At 41.1% G+C, this 14,379-nt stretch overlaps 1 protein-coding gene across 7 annotated transcripts in view; it reads right to left on the bottom strand.

Annotated features, from left to right (window-relative positions):
• RREB1 (ras responsive element binding protein 1) overlaps positions 1–14,379 on the bottom strand; it is a 122,369-nt gene that overhangs the window by 52,519 nt on the left and 55,471 nt on the right. For all 7 annotated transcript variants that reach the window (XM_088056540.1, XM_088056544.1, XM_088056532.1 and 4 more), the window contains 4 exons: positions 13,160–13,279; positions 11,603–11,805; positions 7,123–7,212; positions 5,615–5,778 (listed from right to left, as the gene is read on the bottom strand). In XM_088056540.1, the coding sequence (XP_087912666.1) occupies positions 5,615–5,778; positions 7,123–7,212; positions 11,603–11,805; positions 13,160–13,279 (577 nt within the window). The remainder of the gene's footprint in view (positions 1–5,614; positions 5,779–7,122; positions 7,213–11,602; positions 11,806–13,159; positions 13,280–14,379) is intronic.

The following is a 14,379-nucleotide window of genomic DNA, read 5'->3' as shown; positions in this document are numbered from 1 at the left end:
ATTTTGAAGACACTGCCTACTGGACATTTGCAGAGTCACAGGTGGCCTGTGTGCATGCCTGCCCATGACACACTGACTCTTGTTAAAGGGAGCAGGGAAACCTTTGAAGTGTATGCATCTCAAGCCCTATGCCTTTATCAGGGTCCAACACTCATTCTCTGAGCAGTGCATTACCGTCTTCCAGACGTGCACGCTCTTCATGTGCCAGCAAAGAGGGCCAGTTAAAATGTCAGAATTCACAGATTACTCTCCAGCATGTGCATTTTCTGTCTTTCTCAAGAAACTCAGTCAGCAACACACAGGTGCACACATAAAGTGTTGTTTCAGAAAGACTTGAACATCAGAATACTACCGTACCTTGATTAAAAAGACAGCTGTTTATCTCTCCACAGTGTATTAAAATCAGAACTTTGGGAAAACTATCTAGTACTGAAATAAGATCGAGAAATGAAAGTGCCTTCTTAATTAAAAGAAGAAATACCTTCTTTGATAGGAACCTTTGTAAGAATGCTTCAAAGCATAGCTTCTGTGATCCAGATCTTCCAATCTGAGTTTCAAAGACTTCTGCATGTGGTTGTTGCATGTGGTGTTTCACGTGTGCCAAAAAAAAAAAAAAAAAAATCCCCAAACTTTGAGACCTGCTCCTGAGATGGTACATAAACAGCACACAAGTACCTAAGCAGGATGTAAATAAAAAGCCATTCTAAATAATTTTGTCATGTATGGGGCAAGGAATGGAAGAAGAGAAAGAAGGTAGACACTTGCTACATTCTACATTTAGTTCCAAATGAAACTCTTCAGTTAGTTTGCATTACCAGACTTACATGAACAGTCTGGAGAAAACCAGCCATGGACAATGCTCCTTCATTTACCAAGCTGGGGAAGCTGTGGCTGAAACACATATATTATCCTTTTACTCTTTTCATACTTGCCACAGAGCCTTTAATAGCTTCCCACTGGAAACTGGCAGGAAGGTCATTTCTCGCCTCCCTTTTGGCATTTATACTCCATTAACATTTTGCATGGAGAGCATGTCTTTGGCAGGGAGGAAAATGTGACTTTAAAGTGATAGGCTCAGACTATCCTTAGTCACAGAAATGGAAAAGGAACTGCTGGCAAAGTATCCTACCCCCAGAGGAATCACTTTTGGAGCAAGTGGAGGCATCGCCCTTTCCACTGAAGGCTGATGCACGTTCTATTTGAATGCAACACAGTAAGTCAAGTAAAATTTTTTCTCTACCTCAAGGTCCCTTCCTAATGCTCACAAACCACAGCAGCAGCCTAACTCCTCTGTCTGCATTTTGGGGAGAGGCAGTAGCAGAGATGGAGTAAGAGACTTGAAACCTCCTATTTGGTGTCACAGTCCATGACAAAAGGGCTTCTTAGAGTTGGGATTATTCACAGATAAACTCCCTAAGGAGTTACTATGACAGTACAGATGGAAAACCTTGGGAAAGTCTTTAGCAGTTTCAATCTTTTGAGTGGAGACAGTACACTGGAAATCCCCAGCTCTTAGCTACAGAAACTCTTTATACACCCCCTTCCCCTCCATATAGTTTATGCTCCTGATGGAGATACGAGTATTCAACTTTAATTCACTGTGACTGAGAGAAAGCTACAGGGTCTGTCTCTCTAGCAAAGGGTGAGGTGTATCCTAAATTGCCGATTTTCTTATGTACTGATCATTACAATTGCCAGTTACAGGAATGTTAAACTCAAAACTACTGTGATCTAACTCTTTCCTCTAGATTCTTAAAAAGCCCCATGAAAACAAAGGGCATAAATCCCTAATCAGCTCCTGATTCTAGAAGGCTTGCTATTTCCAAGAAGACTTGCTCTTTCCAATACTGGTTATAAAGAAAACTGAAAAACTCAGTATCATCTCCAGGTCTTCTTCTCCAGAGCAATTCCTGATGCTGATACCAGGCACTAACAGATCTCTGAGTTGTTTTATCAGATTGCACCAACCCTCCACAAACGGTAGGAGCAGCAGACAGTCTGAGAGCACATCAGAAAGAATGAGAAAATCAGTTTTTTGCTCTGGACATGGAGCAATCTCCAGAGACCTTTGCTCTCTCCAAATGTGACTGTCCCCACAGAAGGCTCTGGTCACTCCTGAATAGCCTGGCAGCCTCTAAGAGAGTTTTCTGAGATACCCTGGGCTCAAGGTTCCCTGTTGAAAATCTTGGCCAAGAGTCACACTGGTCTGAAAAGGAGGCAGGTTTTAACCTCTTTTTCTGACTAGTATTGCACAAGAGAGCCTTACCCTCCACCCCAGTCTGCTGTGCCCATTCAACTTAACTTGCTGACAAGGAGCCAAGGAGCACAACAAAAAGAAATTGGACTTCATGTGAGAGGCTATGACTCATTTACAAATGAAGTGTTGCATGTATTGTGGGAGTCAGGAAGGCCAGCATTAATTTCACAAGTGAAGAGGACATGCAACACCTCAGCATAGCTACACTAACTCAAGGAAGAGATGTGCAGGAAACAGCGTTCTCACTCACTCCACAAAAAGTTTGGCTGTTGCACAGAAGTTTTACTGTAATGCAAAAGAGCATCAAGTAAGAGCTCTGGATTTTTTTTCTCCCTTGGTAAAGTGAAGGTAGTGAAAAAATACTTTTGATGGAGATGGTTGGCACTTGAGAGTGTAACAACATCGGTAATAATTTTCTAACCAAAAAAAGCAATCAAAACTTGTATCCTTCCCTCCTCTACTCAGCTGAATATCTAATGATGTGGCTGCTTTGAGGCTGAAAGATATATCAGAAATTTCATTCTGTGATGGAACAGCAGTAAGCACTACCATGGCACATTATTTCCCTAGACAAAACCATTCCATCGAACTTTTTTCCCTAAAAGGTCTTTTAAAAGTCTGGATTTAAGAATAGTATAGACAGGTAAATAAGAGCCAGAACATGGCAGAGGGGGAAAAAGAGAAGAGAGGATGGACATGGCATAAGCTCACACATTTTTCTCCCCATTCAGATACCAGAAGACCATCTTCTCCCTTGCTCCTCTCCTGTAAACTAAGCATATTTGGTGTAAGTGCAATAAATCCTGGGAAGCTCCTGCAGGACCTTCACAAGTTACACTGGTTCTTTAACAGCACATCACAGGTTTCTTCTAAACCAGTAACTCCTCTCTCTGACCCCATGTTGTGCAATAGTCCAGGGATACTACCATGCTGGCTACCACGGGAACATAAGAATTTTTTTTTTGCTGGTTTGGACATACATCTGTCACTACTTAGATACTGTAGCGCAAAAATAAAGAGCAATAAAAGAGGAGAAAGATAGACTTGTATTATCTAGCTGGTACAAAAGAACAAACATGGCACACCACAGATGTGGCCTGCACGAGTTACACATGAGGCAGGACCTGGCAAACAGGTCCTTGCTCCAGAATCCTGAGGCAGGAGAAGTTTTGAGTGAGATGCATTCAGCCACGTTACTGACAGTCCATTGGACATGATGCTCCAGCTAAATTTGAGATGCCTGAAAAAGAAATTTACTTCAGACCATCTTAGACCAGAAATACCTGTTTCAGAAGGAGGTACTGGTGGGCAAAATGAACATCTTCCTTGTGAGTATGCCATAGCACCAGATAAAAAAATTTGATTTCACTTTGCATATATCCTCATCTGCCTATTTGCACATTCATGCTTTCCCTCAGCAACAAGATCCAGCATTACAGTCAGTTATAGCAACAAGAAAAGGTTATTCACTGAGCAAGACCAGAAGGCACAGTCTGACAACCACAACTCTCCTTTAGCACAACCAGCACATTTCAGTGTGCTCAGAATTTTGCTTGTCATGGGTCTGGGGTCACTCGCTGCAGAGATACCAAGCTCAGGAACAGCCTTCTGCTGCTGCAGAAGGAAGGAGCTTGACAGAACCAACAGGGACCTATCAGACAAGAAAACTTTTAATATCAAGATTTCACTTGCATGAACTTAGGTCCTTCTTAGTGCTGTCAGTAAATACAGAACTCCATCCCGGTAATTTCAGGCATCATCTTATTAAGAGAAAAAATTAAAACCAAACTATCTTCTCATCATAAAGTTCTCATCTCTACTTCTTTTGGGCGAGTTACCTAGTCTGGCAATTCTGGCTATAAATTTGCTACAGTAAGAGCTGCTATACAGGGAAACCTGCATAAGCAAAGTTGACTACATCAATGTCTTATAGGTCTGGAGTCAAGTTTCAGGGGAAGCCTCCCTTTCCTGCTTCTAAGGGAGCGTAAGAGATGCCCAGTGAGCAAAATCCCAAATAAACCACACAAACAGTCCTTCAGCAAGCCACCCAGACACAAGTGACTGACCATCCCAGACTTCCACCACTGGAAGTCACCCTTGGATACTGACAGTGGCATCAGCTGCAACTCAGCAGTGGCCCTGCCTTCCACACGTCACACAGAGTAATGACCTGACCTGGCAAACGTGGCTCACAACACCTCTGGTCAGATGAGTCAGATGTGTGATTTATTCAGTGCCCAAGGCCAGTATCTCTTTGTGGTTTTCCCTTCTCATTTTTATCTATCTTGCCACATCTCCCCAATTCCAATCAATTGTAAATTAAATACATATGGAATTACAAAACTGCATTCCCTCTCTTTTCACCCAAGCATTTAACGTGAGCAAAATTATATAGAAAAGGTAACGCTGCTAGCAGGTACTGCTCCCGTTGTGCAGGATTATGTTATCTTTCCTACTGTCATCAAAATCACCCCTTCATTCCACCTCTAGCACACTGCTTGGAAAATTATTGGTAATAATCAAGGGAAACAAGACGTCTTCCTTTCCACACAGAACCAGTCGGTAACTACCGCTTCTGTCACGGTTAAAACCTTTTGCTTGTAAGCAATATTCTTTTCCTCCACCCATCTTACAGTTTCTTTGTAGGTTGTAAACTCTTTGATATGGGGACTAAAGCTATGTGGGAATCCATGAAGTCTTAATCAGTTCTGAGATGTTCCACCCATGCAAATAAATGAATAGTTAATCAGGGGATGAGAGAGAAGAAGGAAAATCCATGTGCTTTAACATTTTGTTTCCTCAGTTGACTACTGTACATATTGTTACATCCCTACAAGGGAAACTGCATTTGAAAATTTGAGCTGCAGAGAATTTGCCAGACCTATAGTGCAGTAAGTCGTCTGTAGTGCAAACAAATATTGATGTATGTATTTAAAAACAATACTGAAGAGGCATCTTCGTGATGGCACTTGAATACCTAAGCACATAACACCAACAAAACCCCAGATGAATCCATGACTCTGAAGCTACGAAATTAGAAGCTTGGCTATATATTTTTATCCCCTGAGAAAAATCCATTTGTCATACTACTACTACTGAAAAAAAAAAAAAAAGAAAGCTATAACAACTCTTGGTAATACTTAAAGAAAGCTAGAAGATCTTTCTCAGTTCTGATTTCCTCCCACTACTTAAGCATCCTAGTAGCTGTAGTGTGTGTTATGCCACATTTGTAGGTCACAGATACTCCACATTTCCTGCCCAAGTGTCATTAGTCAGCTTGCTAGTCCCACCAAGGAAACAAAACAGCCCCCTATGCTGTGATCCTTTCCAAACTCCTGGGGCACGATCAGCACTCACCTGTGCATGTTTCCATTGGTGGTGAAGGACTGTCCACATACTGAACATTTATAAGGCCTTTCACCTGAGTGCACCAGCATGTGGCGATCAAGGGAGCTCGCTGAGCTCAGAGACTTTCCACAGATGCTGCAGGAATGGTCTGTCCCTCCAGTGTCAGTGTTATGCTGGAGAAAGCAATGATTTTTTTTTTCATTGAATGCCCCTTCTGAAGTGCCAGTAAAATATCAGCAAGAACTATAAACAAATTAAGCAGCTCTAAAGAGCCACTTGGCACAATACCTTATATGAAGGTGTGCCCTGTAGATACCTGTCCTCCCCAGCCCTCCTCCCTCAACTCCAGCCCCCCTCCTCCCCCCTCATCTTTAACCCCTTAATGCACCAGCAGCACAAGAAACTGTTCATACAGCCTGCAATGCAGCATTTCTGCTGGGTCTGCAGCAAAACAGGATACAGAGGGACTCAGCAACAACCCATCAGACAAATGGTACCCTGGGATACTTTAAACTGTGCAGTGGTTTGGGGTTGTATGAGCGGTAAGGAAAGAGGATGGAATTATGAACTTCACAGCAGAAGATGGACACTTAAAAACAAATACTCTTTAAAGATATTTATTTTAAACCTACTGCATAGTAAGACAATAAAACTAAACTGTTTCTGAGTGTACACGCAGACTTCTGTTTCCTTAAGAATGCATTACAAGGTCAAGTTATGGCCATTAGCTACTGTGCTAGATGTACCACTCTTTCTTACTTGCATTCAGAGACTTGAAGATTTCTTCATATACAAAAAGCCCCCCAAAAAAACTCCAGGAGAGTAAGAAAAAAATAATTAAGTAACAATTACAGTACAGGAGGAAAAACTGAAATAGTAAGTATCTCGTGAAGCCAGTCATCAACCACACCTTAGCATCCAAAGCAGAACCTTCTGCTAGAGAAAAGGGCAAACCTCCTTATTAAGTATGCATATATTTCAGGAGGAGCAAGAACAGGCCTGTAGCTGACAAAAAAGTGCATTATTCAGTGAAGAAAAAAAAAAAAAAAAAAAAAGCCTTCCAAAACTGCTATATCCTGTAAAAGATATGTAGAGGCTCTTCTACACTGAGTTGATTTAAAAAATTATGTCTTCCTGCTTCTTAATTTGCATGACCAGTAAAAAGATCTGTACTCAAACAGGACAATGAAACAGGACCTAGGCCTCATGATCGAAGTGGTTTTCCGGATCTTTAGGATACCTTAAGCTATGCAGAACAGGACACACATCCTTGTTTCAGCCACTGGGTGGGGGGTGGAGTGCCAGGCAAGGAAGGGAGGAAAATTACCCACCTCAGGGTTAGGATTGTGGGGTGTGCTTTTTGAAGAAAATTCAAGGGAAGGCAAAAATAAAAGCAAAACAATGGAAGCATTTCATTGGCTTACACATGGAATTGTTTTTCACCACTGCAAAATGCAACTTGGCAGATGAAACACTCTTAATAGAAGTAAGAAATCAAGAGCTGGTCGTATGCATACCTGACGAATGTGCATAGTTAGCTGGTGCTGTGTAGTGCAAATCTTTTCACACAGAGGACAGGTATAGGAAGACTTCTCTTCTTTTGTTTCCTGTGGACAAAAGAGAACAAAACAATCAGAAGGAATATCAATGTAAAAGGACTAGAAAGCTGTCAGTAATGAGGGTGGAAAAACATAATCCATCCCAAGTACTAAAGGACACTGCTAACAGAATAACTTGCATTTATACATTTATCATCTGATAGATCCCTCAAGCAAATTTAAGAAACTTCTGAATTTGTAAACAGGCCTTTTCAACTACCATAGAAGTACAGCAGCTGTTTTAACAGCACACAGACATTCAGCAGTAGCAGTTTAGGACAGGAAGTGAAGGTAATTGCAAGGAGCTCAAACTGCCAGGAGGAATTTAGCTGACCAGAAAGTAATTCCTGGAATACCGTCAGAATATATGGGAAAAACATCATTATTCTTCCAAAAGATTTTTAATAGCACAAGTTGTCAGAACTTCAGATTTTCCACCCCATCTTGACAGCAAAGCACTATCTTGGTGCCCTTTTGTAGGGGCTGTATGTTCTGCTCCATGTCTGACTCAGAAGGAAGAGTGGCATTTACTGAATCACCAGCACCATTTCCTTTAGCATCCTGTGTTTCTGCTGGAAGCATCCCATCCAGGCACACCAGCCAGGCCCCACCCTTCTGAAGCTTGCAATATCTGATGAGATCATAGCAAGAAAGAGGTGACAATGCAGGAATGTACGTGACTCTTAAAGAACACATTATGAACCCCATCATTCTCCGCCCAGGTGAGAATCAGGAGAAACCATGGTCAAACCACAAGCACAGACAATGCAATCGACCAAGAGAGCTCAACCTGATTTAAGTATGCCCTTGAGACACTGAGCAAAGCCACCACTGATCCAGCCAAGGATGAAATGGCACTCTTGCAGGAACCAAAGCTGTTTGCCTCAATTTGTCCACAAGGATGGCTACTGGATGATGTAAAGGGCATTTTCACAGCCTCACCAGAAAGCCAGGCATGGCTTATGCACCAATGCCTATATATTAAAAGGAAGATGATTTGGCACTCAAAATTAAACTCAGTTTTCCATTAGAATGATGCACCACCAGTGACAAGACAGTACAAAAAAACATCTCTGAATGACCAATGGGAAAGCATATTTTTTATGCCAAGTGTTATTTTCTACTGAAGTTCTTTGCTGGCTGTCCTAAGTATCATTAGTAAAAGCTTGAGAACAAGCAAAAAGCAGAATCCATTCTCACCAGTTCTTTAGCTGCAAGTAAATGGGTATGAGTGTGTCTATACATTTCCTCTCTCCATACAATTCTCTTCCCCAAGTGATATTCCAAACTCATCAACCCAGAAGCAACCATTTCCAGGTTGTCAGACATCAGCATTCACAAAAAACACTGAGAATGATTAACCAAGGTCTCTGTGACAAAGTCTCTGGCACATTAGGATGGCAAGATGCTGACACAGTGTTAGAAAACTTATTTTTTTATCTCTCAATAAAGCAATATCTCCTCCTGCATTATTTGGGGAACTGTTCTAGAGAGTCCCTGTATTACATTTTGTTTTCAAAAACAGGGCCATAATAATTTTGCAAAAGCTTCTGTGACCTGTGGACATGGATGAAGAGCCATTTTACCATTTTGCCTGAAGAAAATGAGTCTTGAGACTTTGTTTCTAAAATGAAAGGATTAGGTTCTCCCACTTCTCCCCACTCTTTTGCTTGTACATGTTTTTCCAACTATATTTTAGCCTCTACATCCCAAAGGTAATCACTGTAGGCCACACATACAGGCCAAGATCTAATGCACTAGCACTTGCAAAACATTAGAAAGAAAGCAAGAAAGGCTGCCATTATGAAGTCTGAACACTCAAAGAAAATTAAAATGCATTATCTCAGTGCCCTTCCCCCATTTTTTATATACAAACATGTAATTCACAAACATTCATTCCATCCTACTTATACAACTTTAATTTTACTATACACAACCTGACCGTGGAGTAATGTTCAGCTCCAATTATACTGCACCCTGTTAAAACCTGGCTCAAGACAGAGAACAAACACACTGTGCTGTGAGGAAAATCCCTCCATACATGCTGACAGTTTAGATGATGTTTAATCCCTAGGCTATTTCTGCAAAATTATCAACCCACTACTGGCTTTTTGCCTCCCTTCTCTTTAAACGAGTGCTGCAGTTCTACATGATGCAGTTGATGATTCCAAAGCCTGCTTTCCAGACTGCCTTCTCTGCAAATCAGCAAATTAACAGAAGATAATTACTGGTTCACCTTGAAGCAAAGATCAGAAACACACTATAGCTCAGTCACAGCAGATTAGTATTGAATCTAGGGTTTATTATTAACTAAAACCCAAACTTTCTCCAGTGGTCAGACAGGCTACATGCTGCATACCGTAACACAGCTCAAGCAAATCCGTTGACTAACCCAATCCAGACCAAAAAACATTAGCATCCCCACTGTAAGAGTACCCCCATTCACCAATTTAAAACACAGCACTCAGCTACCCCACAGAGCCAAGATGGTGAAAACACAGTTCTTGAACTGAAAGATAAAATTAGCAGCTCATTTGTCAGCTACTCTCCCTTTAGTAAGTCAACCTGGCACAACTGCTCTGCATTCAACTGATGGCAAATGGTTTTGGAGTTGTGCTTTAAGCCTGTCTTTCTCCAGTTCAAAAAAACACCTCTGTCACACTTTTTATTTTCTTCAAGAGCAAAGCAAATGAGAAGTTAAAATACATGCAGGCTTATGTGAAAACATGCTTATTAGACTATGGGTAGACAGCAGCCAAGATAAAGTCAGCGTTATAAAGAGAACCATAGACTTGGGACAAAGGTTCAGGGCAAAATGTTTCGCTGCCAACTCATGGGAAACAGCAGTCAGGCCCAGAGAATCAGCTGTTATTATTCTTGAAATTATAATAAGGGGCATATTCTGACCAGAATCTGAGATCCCTGCACTGCTACACACTAAAACAATTCATTGCTTTCATTCTGCTATGCTGAAAGTGGAAATTTGGTGTATTAGAGTCTGCTAACAAGACTGATACCCACTCAGTATTTCACATCTCACTTCTATTTTCTCAGTAATGTAGCCATTTGCCCCTATGGCCTTAACAATCTTTCAGCCTAAAGACAAATAGACTATTTACTACGTTTTCAATGTATTTGTTTATTTTTATGCTGTAAGAATCCCTCTTAATCCTGTCACATTTACTCCAGAGCTTCCTTTGATTCGATGCCCACTGAAATACCAGGTGGAATAAAGGTCACCAACACTAATAAACTTCCCTGAAGCCAGACCACATGCTGTACCGGTGGACAGCTGTGTAACAGCACTGCCCTGAGACTGGTCTGGACTCCAGTGCCTCACTTCACATGATGAAATCAAGGAACCAGGGCAGCCCCTAAGTGAGAACATTGTAAATAAACCTTAGAGCCAGGTGTTAGACAAGAGAATCCCACAAACACAGCTGTCTGTATACTGTCCATTCCTCATTTAAGGATGTCCATTTACAGCTAATGGCTTTTAACTCCTTTCATGCTAAAAAATCCAAGACAAGTCACAAGTCTGGCAACTGGGCAGCTACTCAGCAAGCTATTAATAAACTACTATAGGAACATCACATGAGACATGCCTTTCAACCTTTCTGGTCCCTGTTACATCTCGATTCATTTACAAAATCTCTGTGCTTCACCTCAAGCTCTAAGTCAAATGACCACAAGGATTTGGGGGTTTTCTTGACAGTCTGCAGCACCTTCTTTGGAGCTTGGCCCAGCAGGAGAAAAACACAGATATAAATAACTACAGCTTAACTGATATGACTCTCTCTTTTCACTTGTTTAAATCAATATTGCTATCAGCTGATGCCATCAATTGGTAAATGGAAAAACCCTGATAAAAACTACATATATTTACTCTGCAAAATTAATACAAGGCATTCTGCAATATTTCTTTTATTAATAAGGAAATTAGGGGCACCTTACACTACACATATGAACTGAGTATCCTGATGAATGTTTTGTTCCAGAACCACTTTTAACCATAAATCACTTGAATCTTCTGTGGGGCAGCTACGCTTCTCATGAGATTATGTGAATGCAAGAGCCTGGAGAAAGGATGCAGCAAGACAAAATGGCAATTCTTTGGTGACTTTGTTGCTGCTAGGGGCATCTGCTAGACCAGCTCACATTGCATGGCACCGGAGCTTGTGCTCGAATGTTTTACATGTCAATCCAAGCAAGCAGACCCAGTTTTCTACGTTATGGTCTGCAGAGATACCAGAAAATATAGAGGAACAATGGCAGAGGCAAGAAACGACTGGTATGGGGAAAAAAGGCAAAACAATCAAAGAAACATAAATTACATCTTATCACTTCCCAGGCAGCTGCTTGTCTCCCCTTTACCCTCCCTACATTTAAGTTTACATACCTGGTTCCTCCTGCCAATCCGATTTGGTGCAGGAGACTTTGAGGGGGATTTGACATTTTGAGAATTCCCACCGTTTTCAGCAATCTTCCCCACATTCATCACTGCTGACATCATGGCGTCAATGGAGGACAAGTCTGCTCCGTCCAAACTGTTTGGTGAACTTGGTGATACCTTATAGCTGTTTAAGCTTTCCAGCTGCTTCTCTGGAATTAAAAACAAAAACACACATAGGAGTTCCTAGGCCATCTTAAAAAAACCCAAACAACACACAGTATTTTCAGCTGCCTGTAATTCACACCACACTCTGCTGGATCATCATGGAGCACAGGCAACAAGCCATAACTGGAGTTCTTGTAACAGAACAAGCTTCTCATATTGGAATGCATAGGACAATGTACATTTTTCTCATAGGACATTCCCATATTCTTCATTTTCAACCTTAATCCAATATGGAGCTTATAGAATGATTTACTTTATGCTCTCTTGCTATGAAATAGTATTTGTGGTACCTTGTGATCACCATGAACTAGTAGAGCAGTACTGATGAATGCACACACTGGCAAGCACAATCATTCAAGCAGGCACATGTTTTAAACAGGACTGCACAATTAAGGCCTTAGTAACTGTGTAGGGTAGTGTAGGGTACTGGGTTATCTTTTAAGCATGGTTTAAGCCAGCCCTGTACACGGAATAAGCTAAAGGAGCAAAAATCCAACGAAAACAAAACCCTGTATCCCCCCTATTGCCTCTTTACTGTCACAGATGGCACATACGTGATTTTGGTATACCAAGCCATACTAGTCCATGGAGAACATGTGTAACATACATGACTAAGGTCACAGCTAAAGCTGTTGAGGTTCAAACTTCTCCATCACGTGCTGTAAGTAGCAGGGATGCTCTTATCTAAGATACCAAATTTAAAATACACCTAAAATATCATCTTTGGTTTCTTAACATATGGACATGTCACCACACAGGAAAGGCCTTCTATTTTCCTCTTTACAAGTTTGAAAAGGAAGATGCTTTCAAATTAAACACTCCTTCCCCTCTCAGTAAGTTTTCCTAACAAACTAGGAAACTATTAGTTTGTTAGTATTACTACTCTATCATCTCTGGTGGAAAGCACAGAATCTTAATGTGTGTTGTGAGTTGTCACTGCAACAGAGGAGTATGTGAGGGTGAACAAGGAGGAACAAGTTTATCTGTGAGCATTTGATCTCTCCATAATACTGTCTTTGGAACATAAGTTTGAGGATTATAAACAGGTGGTTTTTTGAGGCTAAGTTATGTGGTGCCAAGTTACTGCGAGCCAAGAAAATCTTCGTTTGGAAGCCTGCAGTGGTAGTTGGGAATTTATATGCCCATGCTTCTGTTCAACCTGTTTTATACTTTTCAGATAGATATGGGATGGGAAAAAAAAATGTATGCACCAGTGCTTTGGCTCAATGTGTCTTATACTGTTCACACAATAACGTGCATGGATGGGTGAGAAATGCTTCTAGATTCTTAAATGAATGCCTTAATTTATAGAATCACAGAGCTAGTTGAACCAATTACCTTCATCTTTCTCCCCTGATTGACTGTGGCTCTCTTCTGGGTTGCTGGTCTCCTCACTTAGTGTAGTATGTACAGTTGCGTCTGGCTCTTCAGCCTCTTCTTCAGCAGCACCCTCTAGCACTACATTGAGAAAGAAGGAAAAAAGAGAAAGGGAGTAAGCTTTTATGGAAGCTGTTTTAGGAAAGTAAGACTACAGCCCTTTATTTTGAGGGCTCCCCTGACTAACAGATAGGTCTGATGACAGAAACACATCAGCAGTGCCAGTGCAGCCAAGTGCCCACTCTCATGAGTGCCCAGGCACTGGGCTGGGAGATGCTGCTGCTTCTGCTGCTGGCAAAACTGGGCAAATAAAGAAAACCCTACCAGCTTGGTCTGCAGTACTAAGCCAGCAAAAAACTGGAGGAAGAGAGAGCAAACTAGCCTATCACTGACAGTAGTGACATTTGATTAAGAAGTTGGAAGAATATTCTGCACCTAGAGAATTTAGGTTTCAATTTAGATTCAATTTCATACATGCACTGCTCCCCTTTTCTCTTCTTGGAAGACTGACATTTATTCCAATACATGAATCTGCTGTGGTGGCCACCTTCTTCCTTCTAGCAGTGGTGAAATTACTACAGAGGTTTCTGGGACCATCTGGCACATTCCTCACATCCACTGCCCAAGGTTCCCACATGAGTTGAAGACGTAAGTAGCCATTGTATGTTCCAACAGAATTCCTCCACACCCCTTTCTGCAACCACAAACTTATCATGCTATCACTGGGGTTTAAGGAAGGGTGCCTGTTCTCTCTGGAGAATGACAGGGCACTTAAACATCATTTTTAGAAGTGATGTGGAACAATCAACACATGAGAAAAAGGAGTTCTCTGCCCACAGCACTCATGGCTATAGCCTCTGGAAAAGATTATTTGTAATATGGAAAACTACTGATATGTTTTTAATGGAGAAATACACCTTTATAACCTTACAGGCAAAATGTTTATTTCATTATGAAAACAAACACTGTGGATATTTCGTCATCTCAGATTTACAAATCACAATCAGTAAGTGCAATACAGGTTATCCTTTTATCAAGAGAACAGACAATTACCTTCAAACCACAGTTAACATGTTTTTTTCCTTTTAAAATAAATTACATCTCAATAACATGCAAATCAGTCATCACAACACACCTTCAAATGCTGTTTGAACAGCATTTGAAAACAATAAACGACTAAG

This window comes from Pseudopodoces humilis, chromosome 1 (assembly GCF_049639895.1).
Source record: "Pseudopodoces humilis isolate 2021_Gansu_Grassland_sample_001 chromosome 1, ASM4963989v1, whole genome shotgun sequence".
Taxonomy (NCBI): domain Eukaryota; kingdom Metazoa; phylum Chordata; class Aves; order Passeriformes; family Paridae; genus Pseudopodoces; species Pseudopodoces humilis.
Note: the sequence above shows the minus strand (reverse complement) of the source record. Positions and strands in the feature narration are given on the sequence as shown.